The sequence below is a fragment of the Leptosomus discolor genome, chromosome 4 (genome assembly GCF_034619465.1).
Source record: "Leptosomus discolor isolate bLepDis1 chromosome 4, bLepDis1.hap2, whole genome shotgun sequence".
NCBI lineage: Eukaryota > Metazoa > Chordata > Aves > Leptosomiformes > Leptosomidae > Leptosomus > Leptosomus discolor.
The window spans coordinates 39060928-39081982 of NC_141394.1; the positions used below are offsets into that span (position 1 = coordinate 39060928).

Consider the following 21055-nt stretch of genomic DNA (forward strand, 5'->3'; position numbering starts at 1 on the left):
CTTTTACAAGAAGAACTTAAAGTGGAAAAGTGAAAATTACACCTTGCATTATACTGTAGTTTTGACATGTATGTACTTCTAAGTTGAGAATGTGAAACTGCTAATCACATGGAAAAGTTCTTGCTGTTAGTCACTTTTTATACTGTGGTTTTTACAAATTTACCAAAAAAGAGGGGGGTTGTTGGCTTGCTTATAATCTTCTAGGTATATGTTGTTTGTTGCTTTTCTCATTGAAATCTTTTCTCATTGAATACCTAAAATTACTGTATGATAAAATAAGTGTTTCTGTAAACATCAGGATGGCTTTCTAGGACTCTTGGTTGATTACTGCAAGAAGACATCTATTGGTTACAGCGCAAGTACAATCTTTAAGATGGAAGCTCCATGTCTTAAACATTTTAGCCAATCAAAAATTCATATTGCATACTTTTGTTAGGCTCATACGTAATGAAACCAGTAGTCTCAGGCTTAATATCTAATTTGGGTAATAGGCATCTTTCATGAAAAAGTGTGCATTATAGTGACAGTACTGTTATGGTTTTAATCTGTGGTATAAATGAAGATAGGTTTGAGGGAACAGGGTAAAATCTTGACTTACAAAACTGATTTGATAATATCTTCAAATATGTAACTGGGGAAGCTTCCAAATAAATAATGATGCTGATGTTGCATTTTTTTTATACATAGATTCTGGATTGGTTTGTACAAATCTGTTTAGCACTAAAACATGTACATGATAGAAAAATCTTGCATCGGGACATAAAGTCACAGGTATGTAGGTAACTATTTTTTAGCTGAATTTACTTCCAAAGTGATTGCATTCACATTTTGCTAGTATAAGTTGGCAAATTATGGAAAATAGTCTTTTTACATAAACACTTTAATACTGGAAAGACTTTTTTCTTCGGAATTGTCTGGAAGAGGTTTATATGATATTTGTACAAACAGATGAGGCTTGAAGCTACTGGAGTATTACTCATATGTTTATGTGTGGGGACAGAAAAGGTTATGTTTTAGAATGTGTAGTAGTGTTTTCTTTAATTTTGATGAAGGAAGACTAGCATAAGTGGTCAATAACACTACTGATAGTGACTTCAAAGTGATTGAATGGTAGAAAACTTTATTCTTCCCAAAACATATTGAGAACAAAAAGTGTGCAATTGTATGAATGTTTTAATTAACAGACTTCTTAAAATTTCTATATCAAGAATATATTTTTAACCAAAGATGGAACAATACAGCTGGGAGATTTTGGGATCGCCAGAGTTCTTAACAGGTAACTCCTATTTGATGCTGTTTTCTCTGACTTAATCTAAACTGCTTTGATCTAGGAAAACGCAATCTGTGTACTTCATGTGAGGTTAACTAGTTAAGATTCACTCTTTATTTTTCCTTAGTACTGCAGAGTTGGCTCGCACTTGCATAGGAACGCCATACTATTTGTCACCTGAAATATGTCAGAACAAACCTTACAACAATAAAAGGTTAGTACCTTTAGCATTTTATGAAAAATTTTTGGTAAGGAGAAGAAAGTGAGTTCTTTTAGATATCTAAAGCTCTTCTGTTCACATGACTGTGAACTGCTGTTAGTTCATCTCCTACCCAAGAAGGTACCGAGTCTCCTTGTACAAGTGAGGCCTTAGTAGGTCTGTGCAGTACAAAGCAACGTGATGCAGAGATGACTTAACTTAATGCTCTGAGTTCGAGATCTGGCCGTATTCTTAATTATGGCTCTCCTTTTGCCTATCTGCCCACTAGTTGTACTGCCTTAGTTTGTGCAATACAAATGTGAAATTGCATTAAGGATGAAATCACAAGACAATAATTGGATTCTCTAAGCACATGCATAGATAGATGGCTCAGCTTGCTTCAGATAGCAAAGTCATACAGATACTTCGCTTATATGTTTGCTCTCCTGGCAGTAGGCTGTTATCTGGTAACAGCATCCCTAATCTAATTAAAATGGTCATTATCAAGTTAGTCTTATACTATATACTATACAAGCTGCTGTACCCGTTGCTGTGAGTGCCTTACACTAATTTCAATTGGTTTTTTTAAAGATAAAAATTACTACAATTATGTGTCCCTTAGTTTCTTCTACATGGGTTTTATTATCCCATAGTATTCTAACCAAATTCTGTAATCCTGTAATGAGTGAGGGTAAGGTAGATCCATGTTAAACAGAGTAAATTGACTTTGAGAATTGTATTTGCTGAATTGGGTGGTGAGTTTTGTTTGGTTTGTTGTTTGTTTAATTCAAAGACCTCAGGCAAATGTATATGTTTAAAGAAAAAAAGCGCCTCTGTCCATATTTTGTCTAATTTCTGTGATTGGAGTGGTTCAGATGAAAAAGTCTAAATAAAATTTGGAGCCCAAATAACCTCATCTGTTTTTCAGATTGGCCTTGGTTTTGGTTGTTGAATCTTTTTTTTGTTCAGGGTTTTGGGGGCGGGGGAGATGGACATACAAGGGAGCTTGTACATACTTGAAATACAACCTTTTACTTTTCAAAGATTTCACAGATACAAGTTACTTTGCAATGTTACACCAAGAGCTAACTTTTAAGATATGTTCTCTTTGATTTAGTGATATCTGGGCCCTTGGTTGTGTTCTCTATGAAATGTGCACACTTAAACATGCGGTGAGTAGAAATTTCTTGTGTCTTTAAAAGAATAGAGATTTCAAACAGGAATTTTTCCTGGTGGTACACAGATGTATTTCAGTTGCTGAAAGGCTTTCATGGTGACTGTTTAGAATTACCTTCAATATTCTCATCTCCTCTTCCTATACTGACCAACATTTTCCATCTGTGTTTTGGTTCATGCCACTCTCCAGAAATCTTAGCACAGTGTGTTTTGTTTTCAGTGTAGGTTTTTAATGAACTGTGTTAGCTGAAAAACTTGTTAGGTGTTGTAACAAACAATACTGTGAATAGTGTTCCTTTCTTTCAAAAAACTTGACATTTTTGTCGTCAGCTTTTGTTCAGATGGATTAATACATTGCTGTTTAGAACAGGAATAGTTCTTAGAAAAAACTCCCAGGGTGCCTTCCCCCCCCCCCCCCCCCCCCTTTGCCTTTTTATGTGTGTGTGTGTGTGTTGTTTTGAAGAATACATCTGTATCATCCATTTTTCAGTAAGAAAAGAAGAAAATACATTTTCTTCTGTCTTGTTTGTTGGGTTTTTTTTTAATAGCTATTTTTATTAAAAGAAAAAAGGTTATAACAACATAAAAATTGGGAAAAAAATTCAAGGAATAAGGATTTACTTTCATCTCAGGCTTTTGTAATTTCTTATTACTTCATTTTTTCTGCTGACAATGTTGCCTTTCTGAGAGTTGATGGCAATAGGTTGTTTTCTGTGAGGTGGGTGATATGTACTGTTTTCTTTTTATTGTACAAAGGAATTGAAATGGTGTGCTCTGTTTCCTGAGCTAAGCTGAAGCCTAAGCATTCCTTTTAGTTTTACACTGAATGAGTGTGAATGCTTCACGTTCTTTTATTTGAAATTTGTCTTCACTAAAAAGAGTGGAAGGCATGTGTGCTTCAAAGTGTTTGGGAGAGTAGATCAAGCAGATAGTGATGTAATTATTTTATCCTTAATTATATACCATCAGTCTAGATCTGGAAGGAAATAATTATTAGCAAAATTATATCTCTATAGTATGAAATATCTGTATTATGATGTATTTATAATCCAAGTGCTTGGCAGCAGATTATTTTAAACTGCTGATGTAAACTGTTGATGGCCTTGAAAATTGGTTTTGGTATGTTGAGGCAAGGGAAGATGTGTTGGTTTTTTTTGTTTTCCTTTTCATCTTTATATGCAGCTGTGCATGTGGACAGGCTGTAAGTAATACGTAGTAACTGTTTTCTTTCTTGCATGATACAGTTTGAAGCTGGTAACATGAAGAACTTGGTACTGAAGATAATCTCTGGACCTTTTCCTCCCATTTCTATGCATTACTCCTATGACCTACGTAACCTGCTGACACAGTTATTTAAAAGGAATCCTAGGAATAGACCATCAGTAAACTCCATATTGGAGAAAAACTTTATAGCCAAACGGGTTGAAAAATTTCTCACACCACAGGTATGGAGTTAGTTTTAATACTAATTTTGCTAAAAACATCATAGGACTGTTCTTTTTCTTTATTCTAATGTTAATATACAACAGGAGAAATTTGAGCAATGGTATTCCCTAGAGCTTTCATAGGGACAAGCTTTCATAGGGACACTTTCAGTTGAGGAAAAAAAAGAGTTTTACTATGAACTGTAAAGAAAAATCCGAAATTACTGAATTTGAAGAATTTGGTAGTTTCCACAGACAAGTTTAAATTGGCATTTTCTTAAGTGCATTGTTTTGTGCGGTTTTCTGTATAGTTAGGAATTATGAGTGAGGTGTTGATTTGTTTAGATACACATTTTTTCATAAATGGTGCTGTCAATGAATATCAATTAAGTGTATCACGTGTATATAACCTTGAAGAAGTTGCTCACTACTCTGTTTAGAATCTTTTGATATCATTTGACATCTATTCATGTCCTTTTAATATAAATCTGATCAAAAGAGATCAAGATTAACAAGAGAATAATAGTACTGATATGAGGTAAATAACTGTAGACAAAGAAAGGACAGGGAGGAATTGAATGCAAAAGGAGACCTCACTAAGTATAAAGAATTCTAATGGGTTCTAATCTGTAACTAAAGAAATTTTATGAGAAGGCTATATATAATTGAAATTTCGATTGTATATGAAAGAGACGTTCAACTAATAATAGTTCAGATTGAAGTCCTAATGAAAGGTAAGATTCAGAAGTCTTTACAGGTAAGTTTGTTCTAACTTTTACAACAGTAGTAGTTTGATCTGGTTTTATTTCCAGTAGCTAGAATGGATATGAAATTTTTATTTGGAGTTAGTCAGGAATAGTATAATTACTAAGAGACTATGGCCAGATGATAATACTAATTTCTCCTAGATTGAGTATGAATACTTGCACACAATTTTTCTGACTGAATCACTAACATGTTTGATTTAGAGATGCTACTTAATCTTAAAAGAAACAAAAAACCTCCACACCCAGGAAGGACGTTTTGCGAAATGTATCAATCACTGGTATGTTCATGGTCAGCCAGAGGTGGTCATTCTGTGACACAGCTGGAACACCTGTTTTCTTTTGTTTTGAACCATGGCTAATGCTGTTGTCCCCTGCTTTCTTTAGTCTGACCTCAAGAGAACTTCTATAGCTGACATCTTCAACATGTTGCAACTGTTGCTGAAATCCTGCTCTTAAATGACAGTAAATCAGTTTTGTATAAATTCCTTAATTTTCATAGTTACTAAGTTACGGTAAAGAGTGCATCTAACTAATCAACTAAATGATTAAATACATCAACTAAAAAAAAAAGGGGGGAGCTTTTTGAAAGTACTGAGGAGTCATGTTTCTTTTCTCTCAGTGGCTGTGTTATCATGGGAAAATCACACTTCAGTTGTTACAGTTTACCACCCAAATAAAAGCTTCAAGATCACTGAAACACCATTAGCAGGAGACCGTTATCATGTGTGACTTCTTGCTTACAGAATCTTTTGGTGACAGCCTGTACAGGTTGAAAAGTTTCTCTGCCATCATATGCACAGTACTGAGTTTGCACTTCGGTTCTTGGGTTTTTTTCTGTTTTCACTCCTCAGCATCCATTGTAACTGATTGGTAGACTCTAAGAAAATCAAAATAATCTGTATAGTTCAAGATTCTACAAAGACTATTCCTTAAAACATTGTGGTTTAGCTACTATTCAGTTTAACATTGCTGTCAGTCGTTGTCAGAACATGAAGTAACACATTCCTGGCATGCTCTAGAAAGGTGGTCTGTAGTATGGTGGTTATCTGGCTGCAAGTAGCTCTTCTGTTGTGAAATATACTTTTGCAGTTCCCATCCTTCGAATATTCTGTAGGTAGCACCAGTTGTGGCACTCGGATTGAGCAGGTTGTTGGAAAATGAGAACATGGTGCTGGCTCAGCTAAAAGTCAGTCTCACTCCATATCCTGTGGGCAGTCAACACTGGCCATAAGCAGTGTCTGGTGAGGCGTATAGGAGCATGGCAAGCCTGCATGACAGTACCCTATAGTACTCGTCCAACCTTCATCTTTTTTTGTCTCAATTGCATCAGCTCAGAAACTATCTTCTTCGGTATTTAGTTGTCCTCAATAGATTTCTCATCCATGAACTTACCTCATTTCTCCTTGAACCTGTGTGTTTATGACCAGTAAGAAATTTCACAGGTCTACTACTTGTTGCAGAAAGCATCAACTTTGTTTATTTTAAACCTTCCTCCTTGTACCCACTTGTACCCCACTTCCTATATTATCATTTGCTGCCCTTGTGTGTTTCTCTACAAAATCGCTTGGGGTATTCTAGACCTGTCACATTACATCTCGATCATCTTTTTATAGGCTGAAGAGCAAGCTTATGTTCTTTGTACTGAAGCTTTTCAACACTTTTAATTATCCTTGCTGCTCTTCTTTGAACCTTTTTCCTTTCTACTACATATTTTTTGAAGTTGGGTTCAGAATTCGAGATGATGGCCTGTTAATGTTTGAGTGTTCCTTGTCTAGACTCCAATTTTTTTACTCCAGTAAGGCTCTTTTCCACATACTATTATGCTAATTTGGTATTCCTGACAGCACACCAAATACTTTTTTCCGGGATATCCACATATGTAGTCATCTTTGCATCTTGAAAAGGATAGAGAAACTTAAAAACTGCAAACATTTTTAAAGGATTGGGGTTTTACAAACAAGCTCTTTGAGAAATTGAAGTAAAATTTGGCAACTCTACAGAAATCTAAAATGAACTATGCATAAAACTATGTTGACGCTTACATTAACTTTCCTCTGGATTCCTAGCTAGTTCGTAAACGAGGTGGCATGTGCCACCTAGAAGTCAGACTAAATTGCTTTTTTGAAATTATTTTAGTAGTTGTGCCAAAAGTGTTTGAAAATACTGAATCCAGCTTCATATTAATGTTAGTGATACTAAGTTGAGTATATAAATTTGAGTATTCATTTAAATTTAAGTTACCATAAATTAGTTAGATGCTTACAGGGAGTGGCACACCTCTCTGAAAAATAGTTCTTTCTAGCTTCACACTCAAATCTTGTTGGCTAACTGTTCAACTTTTTGTTAGCTTATTGCAGAAGAATTCAATCACAAAATCTTCCAGAAGTTTGGACCGCATGCTGCACCAGGTAAGTAAGTGCTTTTGCTTTCAGCTCTGGCAAGATAGTGTATGTAGCTTTGTTCTTTTATTGGTTTTATTGGTCTGTTCTTATAGCTGATTCTAGGAGTTTCAGGAAAAAAAAGGGGAGCTGGATGTATGTAGAGTACACGTGATGTAATACAAACCATGGTCCTGTAATATTTTAGGTGTACTTTTTCCTCTTGCAGTATGCTGTGCTTCCAAATTTAAGGAGACAGTGAAGACTGCAAAAACTGGAAATAATTTATATGTTGTTATTGTATGATTTTATTTTTCTCCCTTACTAATGACAAATGGGTAATAGAAATACTATTTCTTGTGAAAAATGTGGGAGATTTCATTAGAGATCCCAGGATTACACCCTGACTTCAGCTCAGAGCAGCAGAATTTCTGCTACTGGTAGCAAATTAGATAGTGGTTCATTTTGTCAAGGTATTCTTACCTTACTTCATTTTCCTGCATTAGTTTACCCTTTCTTTCCTGGATTTTCTTCCCTTTATTTTATTTTCTTGTAATTACTTGAAGCTGTGGCAAGTGCTCTGCTGTCTTTTGATAGTTTTGTGTGAGTGCTTCACTGCTGTCCTGCTATTCTGTAGTAAAAGAGCCCTGCTAACACAGAATCAAATCCACAATATCAGCATATTTTCAGGAATTCTACAGGGAAGACTATAGCCCTGAAGGCCATTGAAGTACTTAAAGAATTCATCTTCTGCTGATGTTAGTGTTGCAGATTGTAGTCCAGTGTCAGTAGTGGAGGGAAGCCTGTCTCTCCATTCCGTTGGGAGCACTTTTCCCTGTGACCATAGCAAGTGGATAATAAAGTATGGCAGCTGAAACAAGCTTCAGTTCTCCAGTTTGAAGTATTGAGAGTGAAAAGCTCAGGGATTGTGTTCTGCTGTATCTTATCAAGCATGAAATGTAGATGAGCTGTTTTGGACAACTGAGAATACTGCACTTATGTGTCAGCTCATGTGAATGAAATGTTAGCTGTTCACGCATTTTCCTCCAGCTTTGCTGTTCCAAGACATTGGGAAAGGGAAATATGATACACTGGCCAGCCTGGATAGCTGAGAACAGTTTGGGTTTTGGTTGTTTGTTTTGTTTTTTTTTTCTTTTTAGCTAAAAGACCAGCTCAAGAACAAATACTGACTTCAGTTGCACCAGCTCAGAAAATTACCAAGCCTGCTGCAAAATATGGAGTGCCTTTAGGGATCAGGAAGCCTTGTGATGCACCTAAAAAGCCTAATGAGAAGAAGCCATTGGCTAAATCTAGACAGGTAAGAAGCTAAGTTGCTTACATTGGAGTGTTTTGCTCATACCTTATTTAAATGCTATGAAAACACTGTGCATTCCTTTTCAAAATGTCTTTTTTATGTGGATACATGCACCTGCAGAGAAAGTAGTAGTAGTTTGAATGCTTAGCTTGCTTCATTATTGATTTTGTTTGTTTGTTTAGTTGATTTTAATATAATGATTTTTGGAGACTGCTACCTTAGATTTGGTTTCTAATTCCACTGCTGAATTAGATGTGCTTTGCATGTTTTCAATTCCTTTGTTGGTGTTGACCACTCTTAAAAATGTTGGAAGTCTGCCAGGTATACCAAGATCATTGACACTGGAAAGAATTTTTGCATCTTTCTTCCTTGTTCAAAAATAATCTCAAATTTTCAAAACATAGAAAACTTTTTTAGTGGTTTTCTAAAGTGTTGTCAGCCAGAGAAATTGTGTAATTGAAAGAGGAGTTTCACAAACTTAATTCAATGAGCTAATGAGAAATAGTCTTCTGTATACCTTCATACAGTACTTTTCATCTTTCTTCCAGTCATCTTCTCTGTACTCCTTACTACATAAAACTTTTTTTCTCTCTCTTTATTCCTTTAATTACTGCATGGCCAGGAGATGTTTATGATACAGCTAGTTTTGAGCTACATGCATGTGCCAAACAACTAGGAACCAAGAAGTTCCCACTTCAGCAAGAGAACTAATTCAGATTTTCTTCTGAATAAGTAATATTTTTGTTGTTGTTGTTGTGGGGGTTTTGTGGGTTTGTTTTTTTTTTTATTTCCTTCTCTCCAGTGCACTTTGGAGAACCTAATACTGAGATTTCTATCCATCTGTCAAATTTGATAGGTGGATAGAAAATTATCGTGGAAAAATTATCCTTGAAGTTCAAAAGCTATCGGAGGTTTAGGGAAAGGCTCATTGATCACACAAACCTTGTTGGCTTGTGATACACAGTTTGAAAAAGAGAGCAAGAAGAAAAGAACTCACAGACTTCTTGTGTGTCCTTATGAGACCATGCGGTTTTTATGTTTTAAGGCTTGGTTGCGCAACCATCTGCTAGTCTACTGCTCTTTATAATCAATATCACCAGCCAGCGCTGGTACAACTTGTATAGAGACTCAAAGTGCCAGGGTAGAGACTGAGGAAATATCTTCTTGCTACATGTAAGGAGTCAGTAGTGCTGCAATTTTGAGACACATTCTTTGTGTGGATTGTACCTAGTGACAAGGGGGAAGATGTAGGCTAGAAACAACGGCTGTAGTTTAATACAAATTTTCTTCTCTTTGCCATTGTTCCAGAGTGGTCTGAGCTTTCAGCTTTCAACTGGCTCTTCGAAGGAGCATGTAACAGTCATCTCCTTTGTTTAGTGATACTATGTTAGCTTAGTTGAACTACATTAACTTAAGCCTCTAAAGGCTTCTGTCTTCTGAAATACTTGATTTTAAAATACTCATTTGATAGGATTTTAAGTCGTCAAAAGAAAATATTATGAAGCTGTCTGTTCTAGTACAGTCAGGAAAAAAATGCTTTAAAACTAACCGTCACGTTTTTGAGAAGGTTAGAGTAAGCATCATGGTTTATTATGTATAGCTGCTCCTTTACCAGTTATTCAGTAGTGGCTGCGTTCTCCCCTTCCTCGGGGAACACCTTGGTTAGAGTTACCCAAGCGGAAGAGCCTAAAGATAACCTAATAAATCTGTTCTCCAAATAAAAGAGAATCTTAATATCTAGGGACCCTCAAAGACTTATAATAGGAAAATATTGTAATGCAGAATAATACTGCCAGAGAAGAAAAATTAAGACAAAACAGATTTAAAAATTACTGCCTTCAGCTTTCAAGACAGAGCTTTGAGTAGAGGATGAACAAGTACCGTAGCATTTACACCTAGGTCCTAGCAGTGTTTTTCATTTAAAACCTCCTGAGTAATTATTTTAAGCCCTATTTTGCACATACTAAGTTGTGAGTTTAAGATTTATTTCTTTTTTAAATTAGAATTTTTTCTCATTCTGGCATTGTGCTGTCTAATTTGAAGTTTCACCTTTTATCCAGGCCTTTCCAAGTCCAATGAAGAAAATGAATCCAGGAGAAGAAAGGAGGAAAATGTTTGAGGTATCATTAAATCATCTGTTAATTTTCAAAATAAGCAAAAGCTAAGTCCAGAGCAAGAATGACAAAATAAAACCTTCAAACCTTTCCTCCTTATCTCTTTTCCCAAACACTATGTAACAGTGAATTTTTTTAAAATTTTTCTTTTAATCTTTGTGGACATACACCAGCAATTGGAGCACTTAACCTATCTTGAGAGAGACTTGACAGAATAATGGCTCAGTAATAAATACCAAATTATATGCTTATTTTTCAGGAACCTTCAAAAAAGAAAAGGTTAGAATTGCCTGAAAAAGAAAAACGCCAGAGAGATCAGGTAGACAAGATTCTTGAGACTTTCTGTTTCCACCCATAGTAATTTTAATTAAATATCTTGAGGTGTGGTGTGTTTTATGCTGCTTAAGATTATGGAGCAGTTCAATTTCCCAGTTACTAAACGTGTTTAATCCTTGCACATTGCAGATCAGTTTACTGAAGGCAGATGAAATGAGAAGATTGGAAAAAGAAAGGGTAAAATATGTTTAAAATGTGTTAATAGTGAAGTTCAATTTTTACTTAGAGATTCCTTGAATTATGTTTTCCTGTATTGTTTTCTCCTTCAGATGGAACGAATAAACAGAGCCAGGGAACAAGGATGGAGGAATGTGCTTGGTTCAGGTGGATGTGGTGATGTTAAGGTTGGCAGCAGATGCAGAAATGTGGTGTAGTCTGTTCTCCCCACCTTTGGTTATCTGGCATGATCTTCTCTTTTCGAAAGATCTGCTCTTGGAGGTCAACTCTTAGGACTGCCCATTATTAATTTAAGAGAAACTGTATAACAGACTCTCTTTACTGGCTTTTTGGAGATCATGTGCAATTTTAATTTTTAATATTTACTGAATTTCTAAATCTCTTCTCTTTCTGCCAGTAATGGTTTTCATGCACCACTTTCTTTTTTCCACTCCTGGTTTTGCTGTTTCTTCTGTGCCGAACCTATGCATGAACAGCTTCTTTCACATTCAAGTTTGTTCTTGAATTTTTTTGTTGAAATCTTTTTCCGGGTTCTCGTAATATGATAATGGACCTCTTCCCCAGTATTAAACACCTGCTTCTAAGCATTCTTTGTTATTTAGCAACATAAATGTTTGTATATATTGATAAGTTGTTAAGGAGGTGGGTAAAAGATCCTGAGTAAATCTAATTAGTTTTTTTCTGAAAGCTGTAAACTCTTTAGCCATTCACTTCTTACAAAATTTAATTACATAGTTTAATCTGATTCCTATGAAAATCTATTTTTGCCTGGTTTTGTGTTGCATAGTTTCATGAAAAAAACCATAACTGTTCGGGAAAGTAGTCTCATGAAGTTAGGTGAATGTAAAGGTTTGTGTACTTTCATCAGACAGAGCCAGTGCAAGAATTTAAGTATTGGTGTGATGTAAATCTGTCTGACAATAGCAAATGTCTAAAACACAGCTATTTGTTGTGATGGTAGTGAGTCTTACAAAAATACTTAGCCTAAACATGTTTAGTTGGGTTTTTGTAAAAAAACTCTGACTGAGCAGTAGGGTCAAAATGAATAGAGGTTTTATTTTCTGTTCCTTGTACAAGAACACAAGGAATACACAAGCACTTGACCAGGCTTCAGTAGCTGCTTATTAAGTGTATTATTTCAAAATAGATGTTGTCTTTGGAGGTGTGCCACACACCATGTAAGTAAAGCTTAAATATAAAAGCAAACTTAAGCATATCAGACTTTAAAGACTGACAGGTACTGATTTAATGAAAAAAAAATCAAACAAAATAATTTGGTTTCTATGCTGTCCTCTCTCTTTCTCAAGGTGAAACTGGCAGGCATCAATACAAGCTTCCATACAAGACAACATATCAGTGTCGTCACGTTTGGATGAGTGCTACTTATGTTCCTGAAAACAGTCATGTTTCTGATTAACTTGGAGAGTTTTGCTCCAAGGTCCTTAGACGCTGCAAACCTATAAAGTGTTCTGTTGTAGCTACAGCTGCATTGCCATGAGTATTCTCAGTCATCTAGGGAAACGGGTTCAGTGGCTGTGTATATTTTCACTAAGTGTCACTGGTGTAAAATGTCATGGTACACATGCTTTAAAATTCATTGAAATGTCTTCTCCAAATTGGATAGTTTAGCGCAAATCTTAACTGCAGGCTGCTAGGTTATCATCACTCCAAGTTTCCATATACTGTTAGAGTATTCTTGATTTAATTACCCTTTTCCCTTGTTGAACATTAAAACAGTGTGTCCAGCAACTCCCTGACAATGCTGTCAAATAGCATTGTTCGTTTTCCTATAAAGGAAGCCATACAGCCTCTTAAGAAGGCACAGCAGGGTCATGCACCCCATGATTTTCTCCTCCTGTAGTCTTTTTGGGTTGGTTGCTGACATCTGTTTCTGGGGGAAAGTACGGAAAGAGGTGGCAAGGATTTGGCTTTGGGTTTGTGGTTCTAGCAGGGGCTGTAACTGTTCTGCAGACTGTTGATGAGCAGCTGCTTCATAGCATCTGCCTAGAAATTGATCATACTATTTCTTTAGATAATCCTTTTGAAAACTGAGCTCTAACAACGATAGGTGAAATCTTGAATAGTGTCTAAAGCAAGACTTTTCCTTCTATTTATAGAAACTATAGTCTTGTATGGCAAGTTATTTTTATTCACATGAACAGCATACCTGTATATTTATTTGAATGCCTGGATAGATCTTTCAGTTAATATTCTATCATATGAATTATGGGGAGCTGTTGATGGGAGTTGAGCAGCTGAAGCTCAGAATGTGAGCTAAACTACATTGTCAAATATAATTTCAAGAACTTCTAAGTAGGCAATTTTAAACCTGTCACATCTGCACTCACGTATTTTAATTTGTTTAAAGTATGTAAGACCAGTCTGGAAGGAACATTGATGTTATTGTTAAAACAAATTCCATAGATGCACTACCATAAGATATTTGACTGCTTCCCCAGATGTAAAGGGAACATTTTTATGCATGTGCTGACAACCTTAACCTTATTTTGCCAATTTCGCATTTTCTGCATCCATCCTTGGCTACTACTGTACACAGCTGCTTGCAACATTTTTTTAATTATTATTTTCACATGAAGGTTCTGTAGGAATTCTAATTCTTCGAGAATAACTGAGCTAATTCCCATAAAGTAGTAGCTTGTGGTAGATGTTGCCCTGATTTGAGCTTTAGTAGGGGAGCGTCTCAATTCTGGTGATGAAACCAATTTGTAGGTTGGTAACAATAGGAATTCTTAGATAAATCTGCACTTAATACCATTCAGCAACCTTAGAAGTGTGCTTAACTGTTTCCATCTTCATGAAAAAAATGGATATTTGTCTACAAATTGTGCATTAGTACTTCAGTTAGTACTGAATCACTTTTAGCTTTTGTGCTAAAACTTTGATTTTTTTGCCATGTAGAACACCTGTCTTCAATTGCACTTCAATGGATTTGTTACCAATAACTTACAAAATGTGTGACAGATGTCTCATGTATAGCTAGACTATTATCAGAGGGAGGTAAAATACTGTTATTCTGGAGTGCTAATAGAAAAATAAGGTTTTAATTTATCTATCTTGTAGTTCGTTAAACTAGGTGCATGCCAGGAATAAAACTAGGACCAATTCAGAATTGTTGCAGGACATATTAATGCATTTATTCTGCTGAAGAGGTGAAAATTGGAAGGGCTTGTTAAAAAACAGTATTTGAGATTTCCGCCCTACCCCTTCTGATTTCCAGGCACCATATTATGGCGGTGGAGGTGGTGGTGGTCCTTTTCCTGTGTCTTCCAGAGGACAGTACGAACACTATCATGCCATTTTTGACCAGATGCAACAGCAAAAGGAAAACATTAGAGTAGCTGAAGAGAGGGAAGCCAAAGTGAGGGCAAAAGTACAAGGCCGAGAAGTTGTTGAAAGGTATGGCTACCTTCCGTTAGAAGTTGCATGTGGTCTGCTTTAGATGAAAGTAATGAAAGTTACTGTACATATTTATCTACAGAGGAATTTCACCTGGAATACGTCCAGGAGTTCCTAAGGGGCCTGCAGGTCATCACCATTTGCCTGATGCTGGTGCAGTTAGGAAAAAAATGAAAAGATTGAAGGAAGTGTCTAAACAAGCCAATGCAAACAGGTTGGACTATGATAATCCATAAATCTGTCCCTACATGTTAGATTCTTGTTCTGTGTCTTGTTTCATGTAGTAGTTGAACATCCCTCAAAATCGCTTTTATCCATTGGTAATGTGCCGTCTGTCTGTGTGTTAGTCCCTCACAGACCACAATTCTTTTAGAACCAATGGAAACCTTGGCTTCCCCAGTAGTGGAAAAAATGTATTACTAACAACTGTAGCTAAACTAGATTTCAGCCAAAATTCTTGGCTTAAGGCAGTGGCAGGTAACATTATAAGCCTTCTCCTTTGCTTTTTTCATAGTTCCACTTTTTGTGTTACCTGCCAAGAAGTTTTCTTCTCCTGTCATCTCACTCTGACTGCCTTCTCTACATTTAAGTGTTTGACTTTCTAGCATAGGAGAGTGTCTGGAATGCTCCCAGAATTGTTTGCTCCTGTTTATTGAAAACAGGAAAACTTCCAGAAGCTTTCTTTGTCGTGATGAGAATGCCAGGTGTTACAATGATGTGCAGCTTCTAATTCAGTGATGCTTATTCTTTTTCAATTACTATAAACTGAGTATTTTATATATAAAAGGATTATAAACAAGTAATGATTTTTTTTTTTTAATGATTTCACTCTTTCAGGTAGCTTCTTCAAAACTTCTTTGCTCTCGTTCAAATCTGTTACTATTGCCCAAAGAACTGTGTCCACGCTTGTGAGCCGTAAATGGGAAAATATCTTTTTTCCAGGCATTTTGTATATGAGCATTTCTAACTAACTTTCCTAGAGGGACAAATTTTCTCATGCATTATCTAAACTTCTGCAGATCCAATGATGTATCCCATGGAGGAAGAAATAAATGGAGTTAATGTGAGGAAAATGAAGTGGCCAAAGAAAACATTTATTCTTCTAAACTAATTTTATTCAGTGCTATCTTTTAATAGAATATATTTTGCCTTTGTAGATTTTTTTCTATTTTAAAATTTGCAGTAATAACATAACACGTTTAACACTGGTATTACAATTTTGAAAGCTACAAGGTGTATTTTATTTTCTTTATAGTAATTTGGGCTGTTGTGGGCTGGTTAAAATATCTCCTGGTACAACCGAGTACTAGAAGGTGTATTTTTCCAGCTGCTGTAGATGCGTATTTCCATCCTCTCCTATTTATTCTCGGGGCTTTGCACAAAGGGCCACAGACCCTAAAGCTTGCCTAGATTAGGAAGCATTGCCTCACACATTTGACAATGTTAAATGATACTTGGCTACGCCTGGGAAACTGTTATAAATGTGTTAAAATTGAGAAGAATTATATAGAAGGCTGAAAATCATGAATAACGTGGAGAGCATGAAGAGAAACTGGTTCAGTAGTTCTCAAATACATGAACTTGGAAGCACTCAATGAAAATACTGTGCAGAAGTTTCAAAATAGGCAGAGAAATTTTTTTTCTATTTATATATTGGATTACCTCCAGTCTTAAGTTGAGGTGCTGCTTCTTAGCATTTAAAATGTGGTAATTTAAATTTAAAATTTGTACTTTATTATCTAGAAACAATTTTATTATCATAGCTAGTCTAGCAGTATTTCTCTCCTGCACTTTATTCTTTCAGCTGGAGGTGAGATATAAAGATAAGTGTTCAGGATGTTTAACTCAAACAAAGAATTTAAATAATTGCAACTTTCTTAAAGATGGGTAATATAGAGCATCTATTAAAGAAGTTGAGAAATACTCAAGTTGCAGTCTTTCTGATTACACCACCACAACTAACATAAAGCTAGGTATATTCAGCATCAACAATCTTTAAAAATTGTCTCTTGGACAGAATGCAGCCCAGAAGAAATCTAGTGTAAATGTTTCAGCAAAACGAGTCACTCAGCTTTACAGTAGGGAAAACCATTTTCATAAAATTTAGTTGGAATAAGTTTTTCTTGTGAATTTGGTTTGAGACAAATAGGTTTGGCCTTTTTTTGCTTGGGAAGCACATCTCCAACACTATAAGCTAAGCTTCAGCTCTATGACACAGATTTGGACATTGAGCTCATACATAATGAACAGTTACAGTAAAAATCTTGGTAGTGAGTCAAATATGTGTATACGAAGATTATTAAGTGTTTGTTTCTTTACCAGCAACGCCTACATGGATTGTCTTGCCTTTTCAAAGCAGCTACAGCATTTGTTTTGTTGTATCAAAGTAGTTTTATCTCCATCTTCCTCTTAATGAATTGTAGCATATGGAAATACTTAATTTCCTTGTTGCTGGGGGGGTGGGGGTGGTGTGTGTGTGGAGAAGAAACAGGATGCAAGGATGTTTAATTAGTGTGCTAATTTGTTTATTAATTACTAGCAATAGCTCCTGTATTGCAAAATGATTCTTTCTTTAACTGTCTCAGCCTGGTGAGTTATTGCTATCAGCTTACTCCAGTTTCGTCCTGCCTGTTGCTGGACACCCAATGCTCCTCAGTCAAACAAGGCTAGGAGAACCTTGGAAAGGGGATTGCCTCATCATTCTGCCATTTGTTAGAATATTTTACACCATTTCTCAGTGTTTTAGGTTGTTTGGTTGTTTGGGTTTTTTTAGTAGAAACCTTCCTCTGAGTCCACTTCTAACCGATTCATCAGAAACTGATTCCTTTACAAAACGATTGCACGTATGTATTAGGAGACTTGCCAGATGCTCAGTTATGGTAACTTGAACACAGCCTTCTTGTCTGCCCAAGCAGGTCCCTGACCTGGGATGGAACATGTGGAAAAAACCCCATCTTGTTCTGGCTAATTCTAAGGTAGAAAAAGTCCTTCACAGTCCCTTTAAAAACAAAAATTCCCCAAGATCTCCCAAAAGGAGTTGCCAGAACACTCTGAGAAAACTGGCACTGAACTAATTGCCTAAGCAGTAGAAGCTTTTAGTCCAAACGTAGGTCAGTCTTGAAAGACTGCTGCAGTATTGACTTTACTGACTGGCTCATGTGGCAAGTTCTTGCTCATCTCTGAAGGGAAACCTTGAAAGAGTCTTCTGTTTTCACAAACGATAACAATAATGAAACAAGCTGAGACATTTTCAGAAATGATTGCACTAAGATTGTGTTTTGACATTCATTTTTGTTTTGATGACCAGGATCTGGAAGAACAACATGGTGTTTTGGTTTTGGTGGGGGTTTTTTTTGTTGGTTTTGTTTTTGTTTTAAATTGTTCTTTTAACTTAGTTGGGCCTATTTTCCTCCATTTTGTGGAAGTCTGACTTGTATTTTGGCTGATAAAAGGCATTTTTTTGAAGATGCCTTACTCATAGAAAGTTACTTTTTTGTGTGTGTCCTAGACAGAATAAATGCAGGGGGAGGTTTTTAGTGTCATATTTCAGAAACTTTCATCTTGCTATGTGTTACAATTACTCAGGCAAAAAGGGTGGATAGCTGCAGATAGAGCAAAGCAAGTTGAAGAATTCTGGCAACGAAAGAGAGAAGCCATGGAAAATAAAGCTCGAGCTGAGGGACACATGGTATGGAATCTGGTCTTCCTATGTATATTACTGTTTCAGCATGCTTTATGAATCTTTGAAGTAGGATCATAACCACGAAATGCTGCCTAAATATTTTCCTTCACTGTTTAAAAGAAAAAAAAAAAGAAAATGGGAGGTAGGTTTTTTGCATTTTGTTATTGATTTTATTAAAATTGTGCAATACAGTTCTTGTGACTTTATTAACAAAGGAAAGTATTTTCATAGCATGTGTCTAACTTGATATTGTGAATGTTAGAACATTCATTTGCAACTTTTTCTGTTCATAGCTTTAAAGTTTTGGTTAAAATTAAACTGTACGTTGTGTTATTCGGTAGCTCAAACGTAAAATTAAATTTGATTAAACTGATACAGCTAATGATCAGATACAGTAGTGTGTTTTACAAAAACACATTCTGCTTATTGGGGAGGTATTGGAAAGAAATCTATCTCTGTCAAGGTTGATGTTTCTAAAAGCTTTACTCTTTAGACTTTAACTAGTGGACCCCTGACATTCTGTGATTCTGTGTGACAGTGTCACAAAGTGTTCTTTGTTCTTTATGCTTGCAGTTCTAAATTCAGTATTGCTTTAGGAAGTTTGTTTTGCAGTAAAGAGATCTTGGAAATTACTTATTTGCACTAGGATTTTGTGTGGTTGAACTATGTGTTTTCATAACCTGGAGAGTTTTGCTTTTTGAGTGCTTCTCCACACCATTTCTGTACATCCGAGTCACAATATCACTATCAGCTGCTGAAACTCAAACTGACCGTGCTGGCATTGCAGTGAGATGAGACCAAGTGCAGATTACAGAAGCATCTCCTGAGTTATATCCTAATATCAGATCATGACTTATAGCCAGGTCTTTGTTTCAGGGCTTATTTCACTTACAATAAGCAATTCTTAGATACTTTGATTCACTGCTTCGATGGTGAAGTATTCTTATGTTAGTATATATGTTTTAAAGTATGAATCTTCCACTTTAAAAGTATGGTTCTATTTTTTAAAACCTCCAAGACCAGTAAATAATTTTGAAAAAAATGAACAATTCTTGTTAAGACTGCCTCTTCTTAGACAAGTCCTTAGTAGTACCTGCTTCTATTTTGTTCTTGACTTCGTTGGCATTAGTATAAATGTATGGGATCAGTTAATGCTGGATACCCAAGTATTCAGGTTGATGTTTCTCAGGTTTCTCTAATGTATTCAACTGAGCCCAAATGTTTTATCCTTGACCGGCTGCCGTAATAAAACAAGGAGGTTACTGAACAGTTGTAAAAGTAACTTCCAGATGTTTAAGTCTTAGTAACTCGAAGCCAGGGCTCCAAATTAATGTACTGTCATTTGCCATTGATAGCAGAAGTTCTCAGCAGCTTCCTTCTATTTGTGCATGAAAATAATTTGACTAGCTGGCAGTAGTTCTTCATATAGGGATGGGACTGTTGTCCAGGCCATGATGTTCTGACAGGGGAAATCAGTAAGAATCATCAACTAATACCCAGCTCTCTGTCATATAAAGACTTGTTAAGTTGAATGACTTGCACTAATTTACCCAGCTTCTGTTAAATATAGTTGCTGTCAATATTAATTTTCAAGTGACAGCCTAAAGTTTGACTCAGTAGTTGAATTGATGATACTTGCAGTCATCTCTTCTTTAAGGCAACTGCTGACCTAATTTGATACTTCACTGTAGCTGTGTGACATTGCAAAATGTTGAGTCCTTTTCTTTGAAAATTTTGATGCAGGCAGTTGAGTAAAAGTTGACAATCTACAGAAAGAAATAAATTCTCAAAAATCTTGCTTCCAGTTTCTTTGTTGTTTAAGAGCAGTGATAGAAATCTCCATCAGTTTGATGAAAATACCTAAATTCACTCGAATGCTAGAATGAAGAACAATGAGATGACTTGAATAGTGCCAGTTGGCTTTTGTAAAGCTCAGGAACATTAAAATTTTTAAATAGAACCAAATATTTTCTGAAATGGTGAACATAGAAAGTACTCCTTTCCATTTTATATGACTTAAGCTGAAACCAGAATTCATGGAGTCCTCATGAATGTGTGCTACTTCTTATCCAAAGGATGGTTCCTTTAATTTGTTCTTTGACCTCCCATTCACTAAACCACAGAAGTGCAGAAATGTGCTGTTTCCTTGAGTTACAGATGTTTTGCTCAATCTGGAAGAGCATTTGGCCAAAATACTTGGATTCAATCCTCCTTATCAAGAACTTAACTGGAGTATTTATTTACTGATGATTCTCTACACTAAGCCTGAGAAAGCTCAAGTTGTAGTCTTTTATAAGGCAGAAGGTCTGTGTAACTGTCACGTGTATGTTTACTGTCTTTATTGTATGTTGAGTTAACAAATCAAGGTATGTTTAACCTTTTCAGCAGAGGCTTATGGTATATCATGAACAAAATAATTTAAATATTTTGGATTTTAATCCAAGTAGGAAACCTGGAGTTAAATGATTCTCGTACTGTTTTGTGTTGGACTTCCTTAAAGGTTGAGTCCTTTTAGTGACAGGACACTGAGTACATCATGGTACCCAAGACTATATGCTGTGAATGCATGTGTATTAGGCATTTAACACAGCTCGTTAGATGTAATGTGTATATTTGAGTATTTTGTTAGGTTTTTGAGTTTGCTACTTGTATATTTTTAAAAGGTCATCATTGTGGAAAAAAGCTTAAATCTAAGAATGTACAAATATTCCACTTTTATTTTACGCTTGGCTGAACAGTGGCAGAAATGCCAACTTTGTGCTACCATTTATATATAATCCAGCTGTAGAAAATCTTGTGC

General features: G+C 35.8%; 1 protein-coding gene across 1 annotated transcript in view; it reads left to right on the forward strand.

Moving 5' to 3' along the window:
- The window catches only part of NEK1 (NIMA related kinase 1), a 48294-nt gene that overhangs the window by 4265 nt on the left and 22974 nt on the right, over window positions 1–21055 (forward strand). The window contains exons 5-18 of the mRNA XM_086464908.1: window positions 688–771; window positions 1209–1276; window positions 1398–1484; window positions 2587–2641; window positions 3890–4090; window positions 7184–7244; window positions 8375–8532; window positions 10590–10649; window positions 10903–10962; window positions 11109–11156; window positions 11249–11323; window positions 14395–14573; window positions 14656–14787; window positions 18159–18261. Of these exons, the coding sequence (XP_086321034.1) occupies window positions 688–771; window positions 1209–1276; window positions 1398–1484; window positions 2587–2641; window positions 3890–4090; window positions 7184–7244; window positions 8375–8532; window positions 10590–10649; window positions 10903–10962; window positions 11109–11156; window positions 11249–11323; window positions 14395–14573; window positions 14656–14787; window positions 18159–18261 (1371 nt within the window). The remainder of the gene's footprint in view (window positions 1–687; window positions 772–1208; window positions 1277–1397; window positions 1485–2586; window positions 2642–3889; window positions 4091–7183; window positions 7245–8374; window positions 8533–10589; window positions 10650–10902; window positions 10963–11108; window positions 11157–11248; window positions 11324–14394; window positions 14574–14655; window positions 14788–18158; window positions 18262–21055) is intronic.